Genomic DNA, 24,638 nt, shown 5'->3' with positions numbered 1-24,638 from the left:
TGGCCCAGGATCGGACATTGTTTCGTTCTGCTGTGCATGGGGTCGCTATGAGTCGGTTCCGACTCGATGGCACCCGACAACAACAACAACAATTGTAGATATAGAATGAAAAACAGTGTAGACTATAGTGTATCTGTTGGGGAAGGGGAGTTACACACAAATACATGGGTGCCTATAAAGATATTTGCTGATTTCAAGTAGAACTATCTGGAAAGTGGGCTTTTAGGTGGTCACAATTTTCTTTCTCAAAATACTCACTGAAAACCTCCTGTACATGTGGTGTTTTGGCATCAAAAGGGGCATAAAAGAAATAGGGTCCTGGTGTGGCGCTGTGGGCTAATGTGTCAGGATGCAAAGTTGTTTAAACTGCAAGATCGGTGGTTCAAGCTCACTAGCTGCTCCTTGGAAACCCTATACAGGGTCACTAAGGGTTGGAAACGACTTGACAGAACTTAACAACAACAACAATTCTATTCTAGTCCATGAAAGAAAGCAAATGTTAGTGGCAAATAAGTGGCCAACAAAGAGGTTTTGTGAGAGATTAGCAAAGTGGGAGAGATTAGCAAAGTGGGATGGAGCAGTTTTACAAGTCAAGGGGAAGCAGAATTCAGCTCTACCTCCACCACTAACTAATTGTGGGACCCTGTCAAGCTGCAAAACCTCAGTTCCAAAAGTATAAAATAAAAGCATTAGATTGGATACTCTCAGTAATCCTTTCCAATTCTAAGAGAGTCTGTGTTTAAAGTTTTCAGAAAGAGTAGGTAGGATCATAATAGCACTTTTACACCCTGGCTAATCACAAGTAGATTACTCCATAGTTCATTAAGCTACACTTTAGTTAGTTTGCACAAGATGTGAGTATCAAAGGCAAAAAAGTGGGAACAACAATGGCAACCCACAGACACTCAAACACTCATTACTGGAAACATGATTATTCCTCCAAGAGTAAGATATTACATTAACCTAAGGCAGGAGCCCAAGGGAGGTACATCACTATCCCACCAAAAGCTCATTTCCAAACAGTTGGCAGTTCCCTTATTAACATTTCACTTTCATAGAGCTAGAGTACACATGATCTATCTGACATTATGGTATTTATATTTCTACTGACAAAAATCTAAGGAAAAGAGTCAAGGGGGACTTTGATGTTGCATTCCACTGTTGTTCAGAAATATCAATAATCGAATCTGGAGAGCTGCCAATAAAAGTATAATAAACATCATTAGCATTTTAATAAACCTGCAAGCCACAGGGCTGGAAAAGCAGAGCAAGAAAGAGCAAAGGGAAATCAACACCTGCCAGTGTCTTACCTCCGGCAGTTTGCCCTTTGGCAGTTCACAATGCCAGCCATCCCCATCCCACCCCCACCCCCACCAGCCCTCTCGTACCTCAAGCCCACAAAATAACCACTCCAGGGAAATGGCTCTGTTAAGGAAATGAGTTCCAGTCTTTTAAAAAAAAACACAAAACCTGAGAATAATAACCTGATTTCAGAAATACTTTAAGAAAGCACTAACTTTTAGTTGTAAGAGCATTTTGGGTGTCACACAGAATGTGATTTAGTCCATTAACTAAGTGGACCCAAATGATCAAGAGTGATACAAGAATGGGGGAGGGGCTAGGCAGAAGGGGAACCTTTATACAATAAGTGAAGAGCTGGGACCTTGCAAATAGGTTACATAAAATGTTCTTTCCAAACCAAATTCTATGCTTCTTGGAGTCTATCAAAATCAGAATTACATATAAACACTCAACTAGTTCATCTTCATTAATTAGCAGTCATTAGATCATTTTCTCAAATGAACTATGTTGCTTGGAATATTCTGAATTTCATTTAATCTCCAGCATGTGTATGTGTGTACAGAAATGTTCAATTATATTTTAAAAGCGTAACTAAGTTAAATATATTTGGGGAGAAACTTCAAGTGATAAGCACTTCACAAAGATAAAGAGATGTTAAGGAATTCTATTTTAAGGCAACATAAGGAATCATTCTTTTAAAAAAACAAACTCTGTTTATAAATGTGAATGCACTTTGTCAGTTTAAACTGTAAACAGATGACTACGTAAAGATGAAATGAGTACACAATAATTGCTTTATTTTCCTCATATAATGTGTAAACATTTCAGTCTGATCATATAATAAGCATTAAGTAACCTTCAAGATTTCTGCTAGTGTCTTTTAAAAGTTTGAGTTAAGACCTTCACTGTCAATTTGCAGAAACCTATGAGGGTATGATGGTGATAAAGCATCAGTGATGGATGGTACCACCCAAGTCACCATTCTAATAATGAACTAATGATTCATGCTCAAGGTGCTTTTGAAACATGATTAAGTCTCCAAACATTTCACTGGTAGTTTACCCCAATGTTACAAAAGTTAAGTTTACCAAGGTTATAATATATAGTGATCAACTCAATAGTACTAGTTTTGGGGGAAAACAAAACATAACAGGCAAACAGAAAAGGACCCCAGCCTCCTAAAGCCCACTCTAAGTTCTCATCATTAGTACTGCAGAGAAGCCATCCAGAGAAATTTATTTCATCACTCTTAAGTCTAACTGACCTTCTCTGGTGGCCACTGGCAAGTGTTTGCCAAAATGTCACCGACCAAAAAACTCTTTGCAATGCCATGTATTGTAAAATGAATATGTCAAGAATCAGATGAAAATGTCATCAGTGACACTGACAATAAAAGAAAATATGCTACAGATTTAAGAAAGGAAAGAAGATCCAAATTAAAGGGGAGAAATTACACAAGAAAATGTCATCAATAAAAGAATGAAATAGAGCACAACTTTAAGTAAGGAAAGAAGACATAAACTATGGGGGTGGGGGGAGTAATCAAAGAGTAAAACAGTCTTTAATGCATCAGAAAGGCAAAGAAGTACCACTTTTACAAAAGCCTGTGGAAAACTCCACCTCTTTTTTGAGATCATCCAGTTCCTGGGGGACTGGGAAGTGGGAGATGGGAGGCAACCTGTTTGAGCTCTACTTAGTATTCTAGATTTGAATCCCAAAGTTATTCGTTTTCTTATTTGCATGTCAAAATGAATGGCATAACTTGTGACTGTCAAAAGTAGTCAAAGCAAATTAAAAAGAAACTGCATAAAAACTTACCTCTTGCTGTCCTTAAATAGAAAGTTAAAATAAAGAATGATTTTAGATGCTGATTTTCCCACTTTGAAGTCTTGGGAAATAAGTTGCACTTTTACAAATACACTTTAAAAAGTCAAACAACCCAGTTGGAGTCTACCCTTTAGAAATTTAAAAACAAAACAAAACAAAAATTATAAGTTCATTTCATTTAGAAAATTACTGTGACACTTTTTAAACTAAAACCTGTTGCCACTGCCATCAAGTCAATTCTGACTCAGAGCCACTGCTGGACAGAGTAGAAGGCAGGTGTTTCCAAGGCTTCTTCATAGAATCCGATTGCCACATCTTTCTCCAGTGGATGGACTCTGGGGTTTGTACAGCCAACATATGGTTAGAAGTCGATCACATTAACTACTGCACCACCAGGGCTTCTACTATTAAACAAAGACTTGGGATGTTTATAAAAACCGAACTTAGCTTGTAAATGTGGACACTGAACTACACTGTCGCAGCCCATTACTGATGATTGCAATTTATTTCTATAGATTCTGGAAGTTTCACCTGTGTGTCATTGGCACAAGAAATCCTGGTGGTGCAGTACGCTACGCATTGGGCTGCTAACTGCAAGATTGGCAGTTCAAGTCCACTAGCCATTCCATAGGAGAAAGGTGATGCTGTTGGGTTCCTATAAAGATTTAGTGCCATAAACCCTATGGAACAGGTCTATTCCATTCAATAGACTCACAACTGATTGGATGACATATTTTATACAATGTTGTTGTTAAGTACCATTGAGTCAGTTCCAACTCATAGCGACCCTGTATAGGCTTTCCAAGGAGTGACTGGTGAGTTTGAACTGCTGACTTCGCAGTTCAAACTGACTCTGCAGTCCAGTGCATTAATCCAATAGTTTAAATAAAATATTAAAAATAATGCATATGTATACTTTTGCTTTAATGTGCTGGACTGCAAAATCTGTTTGAACCACAAGGTCGGCAGTTCAAACTCACCAGCTGCTCCTCGGAAACCCTATTACAGTGTCACTATGGGTCATAACCAATTCAAAGTAACTTAACAACAACAACATACTTTTGCTGGCCTGAGGATGAACTATTTTGAAGATTCATTGTTGTTCAGTGCTGTCATAGTGACCCTTTCACATGGCTTATGTGGAGCAGCTGGTGGGTTTGAACCACTGACCTTTTAGGTTATCAGCCCAATGATTATCCTAAAGTGTCACCATAAAAAAATAACACACCGCCACTGAGTCCAACACATAGTAACCCTGTAAGACAGAGAAGAAATGTTCCATAAAGGTGGAGCTCTAGTAGCACAGTGATTATGAATCAGGCTGCTAATCTCACAATCAGCAGTTGGAAACTACCAGGTGTTCCGCAGGAGAAAGATGAAGCATTCTGCTCCCATAAAGATTTATAGCCTTGGAAACCTTGTCCAGGGTCACTATGAGTCGGAATCGACTGCACAGCACATAACAACAATAAACTTGACAGAAGCAGACTGCTTCTTTCTCCAAAGGGCAGCTGGTGAGTTCAAACTACCAGCCTTCCAAGGTATCAGCCTAATGATTAATCCAAGACACCACCAATGCTCCTGAGATTAATCACAGCCCAGGTTTAGGCTAGGCATTTTGTACCATCTAAATGTTTACATAACACTATCCTTCCAACACCTAGATGAAGTGAAAATCACTATCAATATGAACATAAATAAAGCATAATTGTTATCCTTATGTGTGCTGTCAAGTCAGTTCCGAACCACAGTGACCCTTATGGGGTTTCCGAGGAGCAGCTGGTGAACTTGAACCACTAACCTTGCAATTCAAAAGGCTTTGCAGTCTGGCGCATTAACCCACAGTACCACACCAGGGATTCCTAATTAGAAAGGTACGTTTTAGAATGTTCTGCTACCACGGATTGTTGTTATGTGCTGTGGAGTTGGTTACGACTCATAGCAACCCTGTACAGGGTTTCCGAGGCTGTAAATCTTTGCGGGAGCAGAAAGCCTCATCTTTCTCCTGCGGAACAGATGGTAGTACCATGGATTACTACCCAATTATTCTCTCCTATTATTGTTAAGTGCTGTTGAGTCAATTCCGACCCATAGCAACCCTGAATAGGATTTCCGAGGAGCAGCTGGTGGGTTGAACCACCAACCTGACCTCGCAGTTCAAACGGCTTTGTAGTCTGGCACATTAACCCACAACGCCACACCACGACTCCATTCTCTCCTATACACACTCCCATACCCATCAATGTGGATTAACATAAATTCTAAATGCTCTACCAAGTGCTAGGTGCACATGAAGACCCTACTTACAGACTAAAAGGTAGTGTACAATAGCGACAAGTTATATTGATAATTACTATCATTTCAGTGAAGTATTACAAAATTCTGCAAGTGGCGAAAGAACTGTAAGCAAAATATATGTGCACATAATATGCAACAGGACTGCAGTACTGTAAAGTTATTGTGACCTTATCCCTTTTAAACAGTTACATTTTCCACAATGGGAGCCGACCATCAAATAGCAGCAATGTGTGAATGTCTAAATGTCAGGTCTTGCTTAGTAATACTTTAAACTTCTCCCCCTCTAACAAGCTTTGCTGTTAGGTCCTTCTTAGAGATGGATGGCTGCCAAGAGCCATCACAAAAAAGCTCCCCTGAAACACACTGATGTCTTGGTCCTGGGAATAAACTTGTAAGAGCAGAATCTTGCAAACTCAAAGGAGATAGACATCTATTTAAAGATATCAATTACTAAAAGATTATAATTCCAATTATAACATGATAGTATATGTCATATATAGATTTTATAAATTTACAGAAATGGTTTTTCCCATATTCATTACTATACATACTGAAGAAAACCAAGGCACTGTCTTGACATATTTTGTCATCTTCTTTCCGAATACACTGCAGCCACAATGAGATCATGTTTCTCCAGTTTTTCTTCCCTTTTGTCATTGTGTTGTTGTTTTTTAAAGAACAATCAGTGAAGTTAACATGTTTCAGTTATACTACAATTACATCTACACATATCACACAGAAACCAGGCTATGTTAGAGATCTTCAATTACACTTAGCATTTCAAAAGGTAGCGTTTCTACCCATTTCATACACTTGAATATCTTGATTGGATTATTTAACTTACTCTATTTCCTGACCAGCTTGAACAGTTCTTCTTTTCTCCCTCTCTCTCTCTCTTACCTTGAACACAAACTTAGGTTAACAAGGTTTAATTGATACCAACCAATCAACACATACTCGTATTTACTGAGTATCTGGTTAGATACTCAGTATCTAAGCCCAGGAGTATGGTAAAGTCACAATTCCTGGAAGACAGTTTTAATTCCCATGCTGTTATCAATGTAGCATTCTAAGGAATTTATAATCCATCTCAGTATGAATTAAGACTAAAAGAAAAAAATGCAATTCATTCTTCCCCCCAAGCATAATATAAGATTCTCCAGGCATATATTCACAAAAAGCAAAATATTCATGTGTATATATGCAAAATACAATGAAAAATTAAAACACTAAAATACACTTGTAATTTATTAATGAAAAAGATTAAATCCAAACCAAAAATAGAAATTCAGTTTAAACTGAAGTTAAAAGGAAACCAATGAATATTGTATTTCCCAAATGAAACTCATTCTCAAAACACTGCCATAAATCATGGAGGAAATGCTGCTAGGCTTTATTTAACAGGCAATAAAACCCTGAGGCAAGTCTGATTAGTGTGTCTATGGTGAATGGTAAGATAGCTATGATACATACGTCAGAATCACCTCGTAGTATTAACTGGTTTATTGATGTGTGGTTATTAAAGTGATAGTTAAAACTAAAAGCACTTCAAAACTGAAGAATCCCACTTCTATTTGGGGGACTTTTGTGGTATGTATCACTGTTGATATGCCATAGAAATTAGGTCCACATGAAACTTACTATAAGACACAAATGTTGAAAGAAAAATTACAATGATGATTAAGCCTCAGGAACAATTTTTCTAAGGGAAGACCTCCTCTCCCCCTCCATTTTTCCTTAACTTGACAACAAAATAGAAAAGGATACTGATTTAATATTACAAAGTACCAAAAACCATGTTTAATAAAGATTCATAGTGTGGAGGTACAGGATCATCACTGGACTGCTAACCACAAGGTGAGTGAGGGGTTCAAGCCCACCAGCTGCTTCTTGGAAACCCCAGACAAGGTTGCTATAAGTAAGAACCACCTGCATGGCACTTAAACAACAACAATGTTTAACAAATATCAAAGCAAGTCTTTTTTAAAAATTTGCATAAGTTTATGTTTAAATATTTAAAAATTTGTATTCACATTGTCCCTTTCAGCCTTAAGCCTTTATAGGACCTGGAAAACAACTGTTCTTTCTTCCATGGTGTGGTGGTGGTTCTGGGCCATGGAGACGATTCTAACTCATAGGGACTCTGTACAGCGTTTCTTAGACTCTAAGCCTTTACAGGAGCACAAAGTCTCGTCTCTCCCATGGAGCAGCTGCTAGGTTCAAACTGCTGACCTTTTGGTTAGCAGCCCACTTCTTAAGTCACTATGCTACCAGAGCTCCTTATGCATTCATTAGATAGTTTCTAAAAAGTTGCTGTTAATTCTTATTCATGGTAACCTCATACATTTTAGTATAAAACTGTGCTATGTAATTTTCAATGGCTGTCATCTTTTGGAAGGAGATTGCCAGGACTTTCTTCTGAGGTACCCCTGGAAGGATTCAAACCACGAACTTTTTGGTTAGTGGTCAAGTGCTGAATTGATTATGCCACCCAAGGACTCTAAGTAAACAAATACTCAAGATTATCTAGTAACGCTATAAGTTACAAATGCCTATTATTTTCTTGTAATGATATCATAATGCTATTTAATTAGCATTTAATATTCAACAGAGACTATTGGCAGGTTTAACTGTCACAACCAATAATATTTTTAAATTTAAAATAAGTTACTGGAGGCAGTTTGATAGCTAGGAAAGAATAAGATCTTTAAATTGAGACAGATCTGCATTTATTTATTCATTAACACTGCATTTTGCTGGCAGTGTTACTTAACCTCTATAAGCCTCATTTTATCTCTATAAAACACAGTGTGATGATACTGTCTTCTACATTCTCCAAAACGGTGACTAATACAGCAACAACTCCACGTCACTTCACAGCAACAACAAATGGTATGTTTCAACTATTAAAAACTGCAGAAGTCAAGTTCTGAAGGCCAAAAGGAAATATTAGCTTGTGTTTTCTCCATTACAGAGTAACACTACTCTGCGGCTTCAGAAGGTTACAACAGATTTCAAAGGAAGACCCAGATCCAGGTCTAGATCCAGTAACTGAAGTCATCATTTAGGCTTGTTTGTTTGCTTGTTTTTTGTGTTCTAATTATCTTTTTTTTTTTTTTTGTAATGTAATCAATCAATCAATTTCCATTTGAATTTTTACTTACAAGACAGTTTTCTGTGGATAGGGGGAACCAAGAGAGAGTAGGGGAGAGTTTTGTTACATTGAGGGGATTTTAAAGTAATGTCACAAAAATACATATAAATTATTGAATGGAAAACTAATTTGCTCTGTAAACTTTCATCCAAATCACAATAAAATGTTTAAAAATAAAGGAAGTTCTGTAATGGAACACTTATAACAAATAGCATCATCGTGATACCTGGATCAAGTATGTAGTATATCTAGAAACAAGGTAATTTATAAAAGAAGTAAAATGACCCATGAGAATGATCCTTAAAGAAAAATTTAGTTGTAGGATACAATCAGGAGTCCTCCTGATGCACGGCCTAAGCGTTAGACTGCCAACCAAGAGGTTGAGTGCTTCAAATTGACCAGCTCCTTTGAGGGAGAAAGATGGGGCAGTCTGTTTCCACTTGGTGTTGCTGAGCCTTGGAAACGCTATGAGGCACTTCTACTCTGTCCTCTAGGGTTTGGAATAAGCTGGAATCAACTCAAAGGGTATTTCTGGGTAATAAAAGTTCATTAGCTAGACCCAGAGATCTATTCATACTAAATTAAGGAGAGATAACATTTATTACAGAAAATAATTTTTATGTAGGATAAGCACTGGACTGCTAACTGCTAGGTCGGTGGTTCAAACCTACCAGCGGCTCCTTGGAAATCCTGTATTTAGGACTCTTGAAATTAATCATTTAGAGAGACATGCTAGAGGAAATCCTAGTAGCAATGATCATTTTGTGATTTTAAGGATACTTAACAGCAACAAAAAATAGGGTATTAAAAAAACAAACTAGAAATGTATCCTTAATATTCTTACATCAAATTTCATTTCACTCAAATTTCTCTCATCAAAGCTACAGAAAAATCACAAAATGATCATTGCTACCAGTACTTCCTCTAACATGTGTCTCTAAATGATTAATTTCAAGAGTCCTTAATACAAACCAATCCGGTTTCTTCTGGGAATTTCATGGGGCAGGGTATGCCATTAAATATATTGTACAATATGAATTGCTTCTTTGGAAGTAGGTAAAAGAAAGAGCTATTTGCTATTTGACAATACAGTGAACAGAGAACCAGTTTGGGAAATGTTTATTTCACCTACTAATGGCATTTCTACATTTTCCAGTGGGGAACTGATCCCTAAATTTGTAATTTTCTTTTTTCAACTGAGGCTCTATTACTGCACTGCTTCAAAGAGAAACACTGGAAGCTCAACATGTTTTTAATTTTTTTTACAAATTGGTGTCACCAAATTTATAATATTCAACAAGGAATAGCTTGAAGTGAGTTCAATCTGTTATTTAGACATTTAAAAACCCTGATTATATAAGCCCATAACCATGGAGTCAATTGCGACTCATAGTGGCCCTTTTGTACAAAGTAAAACTGCCCCACAGGCTTTCCCAGATTCTCTGGTAGTATAGTGGTTATGAATTGGGCTATTAACGTCAGGTACAGCAGTTGGAAACTACCAGCTGTTCTGCAGGAGACAGATGAGGCTTTCTGCTCCTGTAAAGGTTTATAGCCTCGGAAACCCTGTACAGGGTCACTATGAGTCAGACCACCAAAGCTTTACAGAAGCAGATTACCACATCTTTCTCTCACAACTGCTAGTGGGTTCCAACTGACCTTTTGGTTACCAGATGAGTGCTTTAACCACGACCCACAAAGGCTCCTTATCCTGATTAGTTTAGGAAGAAGTAATCTACTCGACTTAATTTTTAAAGTAAATATTGGAAAATTTCTAAATTAACCTTACTCTCTTTTAATTATTTCAAAGTACTATATGGGTGATAAGATATATCAGATAGGTACATATGGGATAGTTATCACTGTTTTAAAAAATAGTGACTATTCTAACATTTTTAATTGCATTGCTTACTAATCTTAATTGCCATGATTTTAAAAGACAGCTCCAAAGTGCATCTTGAACAAACAGAAAAGCAATTAGCCTAAATTAATTGCTTTGCTGATGTGATTTGCACTAGGTATGCTTGGTGGTTTTGAAACTCCTGCCATGGCTTTCACAACCTGATGTTCTGATGATTTTTTAGCCTATATTTGCACCAGAGCAATTAACCAGATAATTGTACTAATATGAACCTGGCCTTAATCAGTATGTTTAGGTTCATAGTAGTAATTAATCAAATACTAAACATACACTTAAAGGGCAGCACTTAAAAGTACCACAAGCAGAGCTAAGAAAAATCTCACACACACACACACACACACACATACATATTACCATAATCATCACCACCTCCTAAAAAAAAGAAAAGAAAAAACTATATATATATATATATACATACACACACACACACACACACATACATATTACCATAATCATCACCACCTCCTAAAAAAAAGAAAAGAAAAAACTATATATATATATATACACACACACACACACACACACACACGTATGTTGTTGGAGTCCTGGATAATGAGCTGGACTGTAAAGTTGGTTTGAACCTCAAGGTTGGCGGTTCAAACATATCAGGTGCTCCTCAGAAACCCTGGACAGGGTCGCTGTTTGAGTTGGAACCAACTCGATGGCACTTAACAACATACATACATATATCCCCATATAGACACACATACTTTTCCCACCCATATAGAGAACAAAACTTTAACTCTCTCCTTGGGCTTAATTAACTAGTATAGAGGCAGTTCAGATTCATGTGACTCTGTATAGGGTTTCCGAGGAGCAGCTGGTGAGCTTGAACTTCCGACCTTGAATTTCAAACGGCTTTGCAATCTGGTGCATTAACTCACAGCACCACACCAGGACTCCATGTGCTATGTTGTTGTTGTTATGTGCTGTGGAGTCAGTTCCGACTCATAGCGACCTGTACAGGGTTTCCTAAGCTGTAAATCTTTATGGGCGCAGAAAGCCTATCTTTCTCCCACAGAACAGCTGGTAGTTTCGAACTGCTGACCTTGAAGTTTGCAGCCCAATTCGTAAACACTATGCTACTAGAGCTCCTTGCCCACGTGCTACAGATCCAGCTAAATACGAATGATGTTAACACTTCATTATAGAACTAACATTTTAATTTCATCCTTTTATTAAACATAAAAGAATTCATGTTAATTTTAAGAGAAACTACTAGTGCTATTGCAATTATAACAATTAATGAAACAAGTTTGAATTCTTAACACTTCAGTAAGTGAGGAGTTTTTTTTTACCGACATTATTTTATTAGTTGAGGAATGAATATACATATGCATAAAATCTTTCCTTTTTCATGAGGCATAAGTGTTTTAAGCTGAAGTACTAGGTCTTCTTCATGTCTTCAGGAAGCACCCCTTTATTAATTTCTGTAAGGAATGTCACAAAGAAAGTAGTCCAGCCACATCCATGTCAGTTCTGCCATTTTTAATTATTACCAATCAAATTTGAGCAATTTCTCCTCTAGTTAAACATGTGTGCACCTATCGCCTAAAATATTTCCTTATGCCACTGTTCATAAAACATTTTCTGCTGAAGCAAAATTCCTTGCACTAAATTAATAACTAATCACAGGAGATATTTATCATCTCAAGCCTTTTACAAGTAAATTGTCAGTTTTAATCACCTTTCTCATATTTTCACTATTTACTGGCCTTCATTTATCATACATTTAAAAATTTTGACAACAGCAAGTTATTTTAATTACTGTTTCTGATTTTGGGGACTAAGAATAAGACGACTCTTCAAGGAAGAAGAAGAAGGGTGGGGTGGTCACATACCTGTCCAAATAATCAAGTAGCATCAATTTCATCAGTAAATGGAGAATTTCTTCATTGTTGGCAATTCTAAAATAATTTTGTGGTTAGGAAGCTTCCAAATCTATGAGCCTATGGCACTGCATTCATAACATAACATAAATGTATTTCATCTATGAATTTTTATTTTAAAACATAACTTTCTTAAAATATATGATGGCAATGTGTTATTATTTTTTTAACCACAAGCTAAATGCTTAATATATGTTTACTCATCCTCATATTACCTGAAAAACATAAAAGTAGTAGCAGCATTTGGAGTAGGAATACCCATAATATGATCCTACAGTTCTATAATAATAATTATAAACAAAATGTTTATTTATGAATTAATCCTCATAATGCAAAAACAAAGCAGAAACAAACAGAATTACCATTACATGTAAGATCACAATAAAAATTGAGAGAATTCTATAAACTAATATTAGCACACAGTCCACAAAGACAATGTTCTATATCCTACTTTGGTGAATAGCGACTGGTATCTTTAAAGCTCTTTAAAGCCCATCTAAAATGAAACTATTGGTCTCTCCATGTCTGGAATGTTTACAAAGGGAGTAACAGAAATGCTAAGCTTGAATTAGTGCCAGCATAAAACGCATGGACTGGGACTGCCATAAAAAAGCCAGGATATGTGAGGGGGCTTCAAAAAACATCCTGGAAAAATGAAAAGAAAACATTATCTTTTAATTCCATTTTCCCATGAGCTTTTTAAAGTCCCCCAAATTGTCACTTTATGTCTAAAGCAGAGTAAGGTACTGGGAGTCCTCTTGATTAGAGTTTAGGCATTGAAGACACACAAACATGTGTTTTAGTCTTGGTCTACCACTTAGTAGTAGTTGTGAGTCCTAGAGGAAGCTGCGTAACGTACCTGTACCTTAAGTCTCTCGTTGAAAACACCATTAGCAATTCCTTCCTCAAGACTGTTGTAAAAATTCATTGAAACCAAGTATGTAAACAGTGTCCGGCACATAGTAAATATGCAATGAAAATGATAGTTATCATTAGCTATACTCAATATCCTTGGTCTAGAAAAAAAGAAAGAGAAAATACTCTGAATCCAATCATGGTTTTAAAGAGGGGTCTAATAGAGAGAAGAGCATGGTTGTTGTTGCTGTCAAGTGCCGACTCATGGCGACCCTGTATAGGGTTTCCAAGAAGCAGCTGGTGAGCCTAAACTGCTGACCTTACAGCTCAAATTGACCTTGCAGTGCAGCACATTCACTCACAGTGCATACCAGGATTTCAGAACACAGAATGCATAATTTTTGTAGATGGTTTGGTTATTACTTACTCTGATACCATACCATGCTTTTGTTGTTGTTATTGTTAAGTGCCATCGAGTCAGTTCTGACACATAGCAACCCTGTATAGGGTTTCCAAGTAACTGCTGGTGAGTTTGAACCGCCAACCCTGTGGTTCAAGCTGACCTTGCAGTCTAGTGCATTAACCCACAGCACCACACTAGGACTCCACTATGCTTCTAGGGATGGCCTTTCAAATAATTATGAATATATATGTTTTTAGGCAACCTCAAGTAAGTGTCCTTAACTTAGGAAATTCCACTCTTTCCTTACCATCCAATATTCCTAGAATAAGTAACATATATAAAAATATAGGACACAAATCTGTACAGTGGATTATACAAATAAGCTGAAATCTAGTTTTACTAAATCTCCACTTAACAAGCCAAACCACATTCATTATTAGGAAACAAAAGTATGGAGACTAAAATAATACAGAAGCAAAACAGTGCAGCCATAAAGCCCAACCCAGAGCTGTTTCAACAGCCAGCATTTTTGCTGTCTCTTTATTTCTAACTTTTCAGGTTTTTATGAGAGAAAATTGTCCAAACTTTGCATTCAACACTCCAAGGTAAAATGTATTCCTCTCCTCCAGACCACTTAACTTTAATAGAAAACAAAATATTCTCAAACTCGAATTCATCTATGCCTGCTGGATTTAATGGATATGTCTGTCCCCCTTGGGCAATCTTTAAACCTCTGTCTCTAGGAGAATTAAGTAATATTAGGGGATCGAAATGAAATAAAATTCTAAGTCCACTGTGACATGACATTCACAGGAAGATAGTAGATTATCCACCCAGTCCTTGAACACATAAATACAATATATAGCATATGTTCACAAAACAATTCTTGGAAATAAAACACAATGGACACTCAGCAAATATTTTATATCGCCAACACCTGCTCAAATCCTCTCTGAACTTTATTTTTAAATGTCACCGTTTTTTATTGAATCAACGGAAATTTGAAAGAAGAAACAGAATAAACATCCAGAGAAGATCAAGGGAGTTAGAAAAATCTTTATATAAAGCCTCATTGAGTTTTACATGAGCCAGGGTGCTGTCAGTCTCCCTGAAAGGGGTGGTGGAATAATCTGTCACTCGACAATGTCAACCTGAGGAGACCGAAAAGACTAATGAAAGGAAAGAGGCTGAATCGTAGTCAGGTTTTTCTTAATAAACTCCGTAACAGCCATCCAAATAAGAGTCATGAATGAAATGCTAAGCACATATCACATGACAAACAAATTTCTTAAAAATAAATTTAAAGCATGGGCTTGAAGTTGGGAGCAGTTTAGTCAATAGTTCAATCCTCCTTATAATTCAGAAGACTTTTGCCTTAATAACAGTGAGAGTGTGTTTTCCATTTTGGAAAACCGTCAATAAATTATTTCAATTTTTAAAGTGTTGACAGCTGATTAAATTTTTCAAAAATATTGAATAGGACAAACAAAACAACTCTGTAGTAAACTGTATTCATCTGTGGCCCACCAGTTTTCAATTTCAAATAGCCTTATTAAAAGTCTTATTTAAAGAGAAAATACCTGCAGTTGATATTCTAAACTGTAACATACATAAAGTGAAATAGCAACATACTGTAAATGTTATTATATACTTGAAAGAAGCAGGTCACACCAGTCTAAGATTTAAATTTCTATCAATTTTACAGTGTGCACTGAGGCATTAGTCCCCTTTACACAAATATAACATTTGCACAGCAAATTGACTCTTTAGCGTATTCTTAGTTATCAACATTTTACAAGTTTAATATATTCAATTAAATAAAAAGCCTGCAAATTCATAAGGTAAAATTCTAGCTAGCTGGACAAGATCAAATAGTTGGCAACATAATTTATTTTAACAACCAGCCTATAAACAGACTGGTCATTGTATTTTTTGCTAATGCATTCTAGAGAATCTGTTATTTCTCCAGTAATGTTATCCTGTATTGTTATTCTCATTTATGAGAAAAGAATGGTCATCTGTCAATAAAAGGATCATATACTGGATAACAGACTTCTATATCATACGAGTGAACTAACTTTTTAAAGAGTTAATGTTGTATATAGAAAATGAGGATATTAAACATGCTCTCTGAAAGTCAATTTAAAAATTAAAAAGAGCCTTAGTAAAAATCTACAAAGAATCAATTAGAATTCATTTAATTTTTCTTGGCAAACAAAAATAAGAGAGCAATTTATCTATATATCTCTATTAAGATGCTCAGAATCATTTCAATTTTTTGCATATCTACTTTTTATATCCAGTGCACAATGCTATGGACTGTATAGGAAACATACAAAGATGCTGAGTACCAAATTGCATATGAAATAACAAAAGATTTATAACAAATACAAATAAAAATTTCAATAAACTTTGAGTCAAAGGGAGTGGAGGAGATGTAACAACCAGATGTTAAATTTAAGCCATTGATAGAAATAGACAGTGCCCTCTTTTCATAAATTACCTGCTTTTATTTGTATTAAAAAGTAATGGCAAATGTCAGATGACTCCTAGACCATCCTTCTGAATACAAGAAATACTATGCTGTTTAACTCTCTAAACACAAATTAAAGCAATGTTAAACATAGATGCATTTAATGTGTTATGTATAAAATAATAGATAAAAGTTCTAGCATACTTTTAGAGTCCTAGTGTGGCACTGTAGGATAAGCACTGTACTGCTAACCACAAAGTCTGTGGTTCAAATCTACCCGTTACTTCTTGGAAGCCCTATACTGGGTCACTATCAGTGGGAACCAATTTGATAGACCTTAACAACAACAGTATACCTACAATGTAAAGGAAAATGAACTGAGTTAAAAATTGAGAATTTCACACATTGCTGTAGGATAAGAACTGGACTGAAGCCACAAGGCTGGCGGTTCAAATCCATCAGCTGCTCCTCAGAAACCCTGTACAAGGGCACTGTGAGTTGTAATTGACAACAACATATCAATTATGAATACCAGTGATAAAATGCAAAATAGAAACAGAACTTAATTAACTGATTAGCCATTTGTTTTCTTTCTTTTTTGTCCTAAATTAGTTTTTTACTGTAATAATGATTGAAAGAAATATAAACCCATCCATTTGGAAAGCCAAAGAAAAGTCAAGTAAATGAAATAAATTTAATAGTAATAGTATGGACGTCCCTTGAACAGAAGCTGTAGAGGTGAAATAAGAACACAGGTAAAAGGTCTATCAATTACTTGGGGTAATAAAAATTGCTTTCCTCCCCTCTATCCTTACAAGGCTCACTATTATCTTACTCATTAAGTCTTATGTCACCTACAAAGAGCAACCTTTGAGACAAGCAGGAACTCAGTGTCCCTTAGTCTGAGACACAGTACCATGTATTTAGTAGGGGTTTAATAAATGCTTCCTGACTTACTGAAGTAAAAGAATAATGAACAAATGTAAAGCAGAAGCTAATTGATAGGCTAAATGCATTAGTGAATTTCAGTGCCCTCTATATGAAAGGTTACTAACCCATCTCAGCTAAGTGCTAAAATTATAATTAAGTCTGACGGGAAGTCCTAGATTTATACCAATATAATTACAAATATTACTTAGCTTAGTAATACAGTATAGCAAGAACAATGAGATGAGTAATTTAGATGACACTGCAAAGTGGGTTTTAATGTTGGAAACTTCTATTACAGTACACAGGATAAGTGAAAGTAGTGTAATTAAAACCTAAGCGTCTGCTCTTTAAAACTCTACTGCTCAGACTCATTAAAATGCATGCTTGCTCAATTAATCCAAACTTTTCCATTAAACACATAAAAATACACTTTCATTCCATGCAAATAAATCTCTACAGTAGATATACTTAAGATCAAATACCAAATAACCATTGTGGTTAAGTAAGATAGCACAGTTGAGTGCAAGGAATCTAACCAGGAGAAGGAAAGCTGAAGAAAGCTCTGCCTCCTTTTTTATTTGTAAATTCCCAGCTATGGCTAAATGAGAATTTGAAGAGTTAGAAGATTAGAAATCCCTAAAATATTTTGGTTTAGATAATATAAATCCTAAGCAAAATGTTTACTTACAAGATAACTTTTACAATCATACACAGATTACATTTTATCTGCCTTTGCATTCTCCAATAATTGACTCTTTTTACATATCAGCTATATTATAAAAAAATTGTTGGATGAATGGCAATCATTTTCATAATCATTTTGTTGCAGAAACATTTTTTTCTCCTTTTAGTTTATTGCCTCAGCAAGAGGTTTATTTCAACATTAAGATAATTTAAATACATAAAATCACAGTATAATGCTTTTATGGCCTTTTAACATCATTTGTCCTGAAAAAAAGTTTTAAATTATTTTAAATTGCCATATTAACTATGCAGGAAAATATTAATTTCAGAGAAAATTTTACTTAAAAAATTTATATCATTCAGTATTCTTTAGATTTTTGTGTATTTAATGATAACAATTACTAATTGCTATGGTATTGGGGGAGAATATTGAAAGTGTCATGGGCTGCCAAAAGAACCAACAGATCTGTGTTGGAAGAAGTGCAGCCAGAGTGCTCCTTGGAGAGCAGGCTGGCCAAACTTTATTTCTCATACTTCGGACATATTTTCAGGAGGGACCAGTCACTGGAGAAGGATAGCATGTTTGGTAAAGTGGAGGGGTCAGAGAAAAAGAGGAAGACCCCAGGAGAGCTGGATTGGCAAAATGGCAGCATCAATAGGCTCAAGCATTGCAACAATTGTGAGGTTGGCCCAGGACTGGGCAGTGTTTCATTCTATTGTACATAGGGTCTCTATGAGTCGGTACCGATTTCATGGCACCTAACAATAGCAACAAATTACTAATCGCAAGGCCTATTTGAACCTTAAGGTGACAGTTCAAACCCAACAGTTGCTCCTTGGAAACCCTATATAGAGTCGTTATGAGTCAGGATCAATTCCACCGCACTTAACAGCAATGACATTAATAAAAACAATAAATATTTTTCTAAATGATTAAGTCCTCATTCTAGACAAATTTTGCAAGAAAATATTAAGAGCCAAATCAAAAGTTATCACATAACTTAAATAGTAATTCAGGATAATTTAAGAAATTTTTGTGAATGTAATTTATCCTAATTTGGAAAGGTAGAATTTATTTAAAGTACAGGTGGAAGTTAAAATGGGGAGTTGGTCTTGAATTTAAAGCATTTACTGACACAAACTTGTAACTTTATGCTACATTTCTGATACAGGTTCTAATTTTAGCTAAAATATTACTTTGCATTTTTTAAAGCAAAATATTTTTGATGACCTAATTTAAAAAATTATTGTAAAGTAATTATAACTCCTATCTAACGCCTATTAGCATTACAAAATCTGCTTCCAAGGTTTTTCTACATCATTCAATGTTTCAAAGAAAAATGGATTTATAAAAATGTTTATAAGATCTCCTATTTTACACATTTCTTCACAATGTATTAAACTGTCTTCTGTTTTCAAAACAAATTATATTTATACAGAGAACAAAAATGTCATTCTTGAAAAGGGGTCAGAGCCACGTTTGAGACAGTTTCTCAGAATCATTTTCCTTGATAAGTGAACAATAAATCAACCACAAATGCTGCAGAAATATTGAAGTGGCAAATAAACAATAAATCCTGAATGGGAGACAAACAGAAAATGCAATAGATTGCTGTTTCTATAATTGTTTAGGAAAACATTTGAATCAAAACACATAAAAACTTTGTTGCAAATATAAATATTGGATGGATTAAAAGTATACCTCTAAATGGTTTTCAAATTTTAGACATATCAGTTTGAAAGGACTTGGTTGCATTTAATTTTAACACGGACATGCCTTGTTATAATGATAATTAGTATTTGGTACATAGAACACATGTTTCCCTCTGGAAAAGTGTATTTTTTTCAATGGTACAATGGTTACCTGTCATTTATGATCCAGTTCAGACAGAGATTGAGAGAGCTAAGATTTTTGCACCTCTTGACAATTTCCATCACAGTTTCATTATCCAGTTCAGTGATATGACGTAGGTCCAAGCTGGAAAGGTTTCTTAGCTGAGATAAATAAAATGAAAAAGTTAAACCTTCTATTCATTCACAAAAATGATAAAAATAGCTTATTAAAAGGTAGTGTGCCACTGTACAATATAAAAACAGACTAAGTATTCCAGAATAATTTCATTAAACTATTAATTTAATATTTAACATACTAAATTAGAAGTCAATTAAGAAATCTATGTAGATTTCAACATATGAATTTCAACAAATATTAAAATCCAATGGATTTCATTGAGGCATCAAAAAAATCAAAAGTCAGCAATCTATTGTCCAATAAAAGGGAAAATCTTTATATATATTACATTAAATGCCTATAGTTCATAAGATTATACTCTCCAAAACAACTCAATTTCAGATATTTAACATCATGATAATAAAACCTCTGTATAAATTTTCTCCTTTTTAAAAGATGAAATATTAGGAAGTGATTAATTCCGAGATTTTTGATAATATTTCATCAATGTACTCCAAATTATACTATAGTGGCTGTGTCTTTTCATGTGAAAGCAATATAAACCACTGTTCAAGAAGTGAAGACTTTTTCAGGGTAATGCCTTCCCATTTTCTTCATTTCCTCCACTTCTTTTCTAAAGTTCCTCTCTTCCTCTGATATTTAGTCCCCAAAGAAAATTATTAAACTCATTCACATAAAGGTGTAGGATCTTAATTATCATCTACAGATAAATTACAGTTTAAATAAAACATTTTATGCCTATGAACAAGCGTAGAAATAATCTGGAGGAATGTGGTAGATCAGATAACGACACACACCCTTACAAATGTGTACAACTTAATAAATTAATGTGGTAATGGGGATTTTACATATGTGCTTAAAGTTACACATTCTGAGATGCGGAGATTATCCTGGATTATCCAAGTGGATTCAATGTCCATTTGGATAGTGAGCCCGCATACTAAAGGCAGACAGATGTGATAGAAGAAGAGGCAGAAGACATGCAAAGTGTGGCAGGGATTTGACTTGTTTTGGTACTGAATCTGCTCTGTATTTATTATCCCTAAATGTACCGTTTGCCTTCCAATAAAGCAGAAGCTCATACATAAGGCAACAGATTTACTTCAGCTCTCATGTTTTCCCCATTCTTCTGAGATCTTAAAGTGTGTTTTACTCTGAGATTTAATTAAGGTACATTTTTTCATGCGCTGACAGTCACACACAAAGCTCACATGGCTTTCCCTAGAACCATTTTGTCCAGCTCCACTTGAAATATGACAATATACAAACGCAGTTACAGAAGGCTAATTCCCAGCAATCAGAATCATTACAAAACACTTATCTAGCACCTCTATGGGATGTGGCATTTTTACTCAAAACTCCACACAAACAACTCTGTCAAATTCATAACATACATTCATTCCCTTGCTTGGGAATTTTATAATAGTGCCCTCCAGTGTTTCATAAAAACTCTACCTAAAATAATTCTTCAGAGTCTGAAACAAATAATTACATTTAGGAAACTGACATTTTAATTAAATTTACTTTCCTTATAATTCAGTGGTAGTATTGGGTTATACAAATCACAGAGGATTTGAATAAGCAACGCCTTACAACCAAGAGCTTCTAAATGCTTCACTCCTAGTTTTAAACATTTAGGGAAAGTACTTTGAAAGAAAGCCAGATGAGCATGTAGAATGAAGCTAATCAACTTTCAGTTTAATACTGCTTTTGTTAGGAAACATATGATTTCTAATAAATTCATTTTAAAGACTAAGCTTAGTCAATTTTTTGTATGGCCATGTACTTAAATATAAAATGAGACACTAAAATGTTACTTAGAAAACACAGGCTCAGAAGATTATAAAAAAGATCTCACATGGTTCCCAAATTTTCTTAAGGCCCTGGGAAAGTAAAAAAAATGAAATCATTTTCCAGGCTAACTAGTGAGTGAAACAATGAGGACTCACAAGTACATTGGTAAAGGCAGTATGGGTGTTCCACTGCTTCAAGTTACCAAGGATGGTTTCTTCCATGAGGCCAGTTAGAGGTGATCCTTGTTGAAAAGAATAGAAATGTCTGTATTGCTAAACAAGTTCAAATGTCAATTAACACTTAGATTACTCCTTGACAGTCCTCCAGATGCTGACCTTACTGAACTGATTTCTTCATAATCAGTTATAATTTTTCAGGAGCAAAATCAAGAGTTAAGATAGAAGGCCTTGCTGATGAAGTGCTACTGGGGTTGTAGATCAGCACTACCCAGTCATCTGAAAAATCACCTGTCAAGTGCTAGGATATGGGGCGAAAGATCAAAGGCATGGCGAGAAAGATGGCTCATATAAAAACAGCTAAAGGAAGCTATGGAGTCCTGGTGTGTAGCTATAGGATAAGCATTGGATTTCAAACCACAAAGTCAGCAGTTCAATCCCACCAGCCACTCTTCATAAACCCTATATAGGATTGCTGTAAGTTGGAACCAACTCATCGGCACTTAACAACAACATAGAAAGCTAGAGGAGCTAGTAGCTCCATAGGGTAAGTATTGGGCTGCTACCGAGAGGTTGGCAGTTCAAACTCACCAACCACTTCTAGGGAACCATATACATGGTTGCTATGAGCCAGAACTGACTCAATGGCAATTAGCAACAATGATTACAATCAGAAGACTGATCAGACCACTGCTTTAACAACATCCCTATATCTAACGTCTAGCAAATTGATAACTTGGAAGTTACTGGCATAAAATGAGTGTATTGAGAGCAATTTTAACATATCAGAATTTGGAGAGAGGGATTTGAGCAGGTTTAGTGCTATCAGGAGTCCTGGTGTGGTACTATAGGATAAGCCCTGGACTGCTAACCACCATACGAGGTTCAACTCCACCAGCCACGCCTCAGAAACTCTATACAGGGTCTTATGAGTTGGGACTGACTTGATGACAGTAAAAACAGCAACAAAGTGGATTTTGAAGTGTAATAAGGATGGACAGTGAAAGTCCTGAGAGGAAAGTTCTGGAATTTATTTTTGCATTTGAAATGGTTTTCCTTTCTAAAGGCATAGGAGCAGGTGAGAGATAAGATCATAGGTGAATAAAGAAGATTAATCTGGCTGGTGATGAGGCAAAGGAGTTAGAAGGAACCACTCTGAGGAGAAACAGAACTGTGAAGTGTTCTGGAAAGTTGAATTCATCTTGGACTAGAATGTTGAAAGATGTTAGATTCAATAACTGGCTATATCCAACTAACAAATTACATAGAATGTTAAAAATAAAACAAGACAAGGGGAGTAAAGACCAATGCAGAAGAAGGAAATGGGTTATAATTTTAAATAGGATAGTCAAGCACAGTCTTCTTGAAAAGATGACTTGAGGCTAACTTTTAAAGTATTGCTACAAAATCACAGAAACCTTTATTAAAACAAAAATGCAAAAATATTGTTTCTCAATGTATTTTCCATCTAGGTCTACACACTTTTGAAGGTGAAGTGTTTCTAGCTTTCTAACCCTTTCCTGAAGAATTCTTTGTTCTTCAATTTACAGCAAACCAGCAGTTTTGGGATTGTCACAGGACTCAAATTGTGTTCCTTTTAAATGTACTTTGAGTTGTGGGAACCAAAAGAAAACTGAAGAGGCAAGATAAGGACTTCGTTGTTAATAAAGAGACGTTTCCCAAAGAAGTTCTTCTAGGACAGTCCTTGCTACCCTCGAATAAGGTGTACTGATGGGAGGGGGAAGGAAAGGCGGTGCAGCCAATATGATTTTTTTTCCTCACCAATGCAATTTTAAATTTTCTTAAAACTCCTTCATAATAAGCCCCTGTGGAACAAATCCTTACAGCAAGGATCATTCCCACCCCCTCCATACACAGAGTAGACAGGGATGGGCAACTCAGACATGGGCTGCCCAAAATGGAGGGGCTACAAAGGCAAGAAGTGATTAGCTTACAAGCTTTCAAGAGGGAAGCCAGATTCACAGGGCGTGAAGGAAGGTAGACTCTCCACTGAGTAGTATACAATCTGTCTAGGCAGGGCTGATGAAATGAAATCCGGATGGATCTCTTGTGATACAATAGTGAATAATTGTTAACTGAACTGCTTGTGAGGGTTGGAATTGTAAAGGTAGATGTTTTGTAGCTAGGAGGGGAGTGATTAACTTTTCAGCCTAAGAGTGATTAACTTTTCAGCCTAAGGGAGAAGAGCAGAGAGCGGGACCCTACCCAGAGAAGCAGTGATGCCTGAGATGGAAGCAGAGACGATGACATGGAGAGATGGAGCAGTTGGGGACTTTAGACTCAGAGAGGGAGAGGGGCTGTGTGCTGATGACTGGGGGGCATGCTTTGTATACCCTTTGGATGGTTGATGATGCATGGAGGGGACTGCAACTATAGCAATGAAATTATATACTATAGGATGAATGTTTTCCCATGTAAACTATCACATAATTCACAATAAAACATTAAGATAGATAGATAGATAGATAGATAGATAGATAGATAGATAGATAAATAAATAAATAAATAAATAAGACCCTGTGATTGTCCTGTGTTCTTTGAGAAATTTTATCAAGATTACCCCCCCTTTGGGATCCCAAAAGCAATCACCATAACCTTTTGAGCTGACCTAACTTTAATTTAACTGGCCTAGCAGACCCCCTAGGAGTCCTGGTGTGGCACTGTGGATGTTAATGCGCTGGGCTACAAAGTCGGTTTGAACTGCAAGGTCAGCAGTTCAAGCTCACCAGCCACTCCTCGGAAACCCAATACAGGGTCACCATGAGTCAGAACCGACTCAACAGCACTTAACAACATTAAGCAGATGTCCTTGGAAGCCTGTTCTGGCTGGACCTTTTCTTCTTTTTCTAAGTTTTATTGTAAATACAGTGATAGTTTACATGGGAGAACATTGGTTTTATGCTGTTTCATTGCAATGATTACAATCTCTTCAGTGTATC

General features: G+C 35.9%; 1 protein-coding gene across 1 annotated transcript in view; it reads right to left on the bottom strand.

Annotated features, from left to right (window-relative positions):
- Positions 1 to 24,638, bottom strand: part of FBXL17 (F-box and leucine-rich repeat protein 17) — a gene marked incomplete at its 5' end in the record, with an annotated part of 910,371 nt that overhangs the window by 561,852 nt on the left and 323,881 nt on the right. The window contains one exon of the mRNA XM_006872263.1: positions 19,601 to 19,731. Within this exon, the coding sequence (XP_006872325.1) occupies positions 19,601 to 19,731 (131 nt within the window). The remainder of the gene's footprint in view (positions 1 to 19,600; positions 19,732 to 24,638) is intronic.

Source organism: Chrysochloris asiatica, unplaced genomic scaffold, assembly GCF_000296735.1.
Source record: "Chrysochloris asiatica unplaced genomic scaffold, ChrAsi1.0 scaffold00189, whole genome shotgun sequence".
NCBI classification, from domain to species: Eukaryota; Metazoa; Chordata; class Mammalia; order Afrosoricida; family Chrysochloridae; genus Chrysochloris; species Chrysochloris asiatica.
Note: the sequence above shows the minus strand (reverse complement) of the source record. Positions and strands in the feature narration are given on the sequence as shown.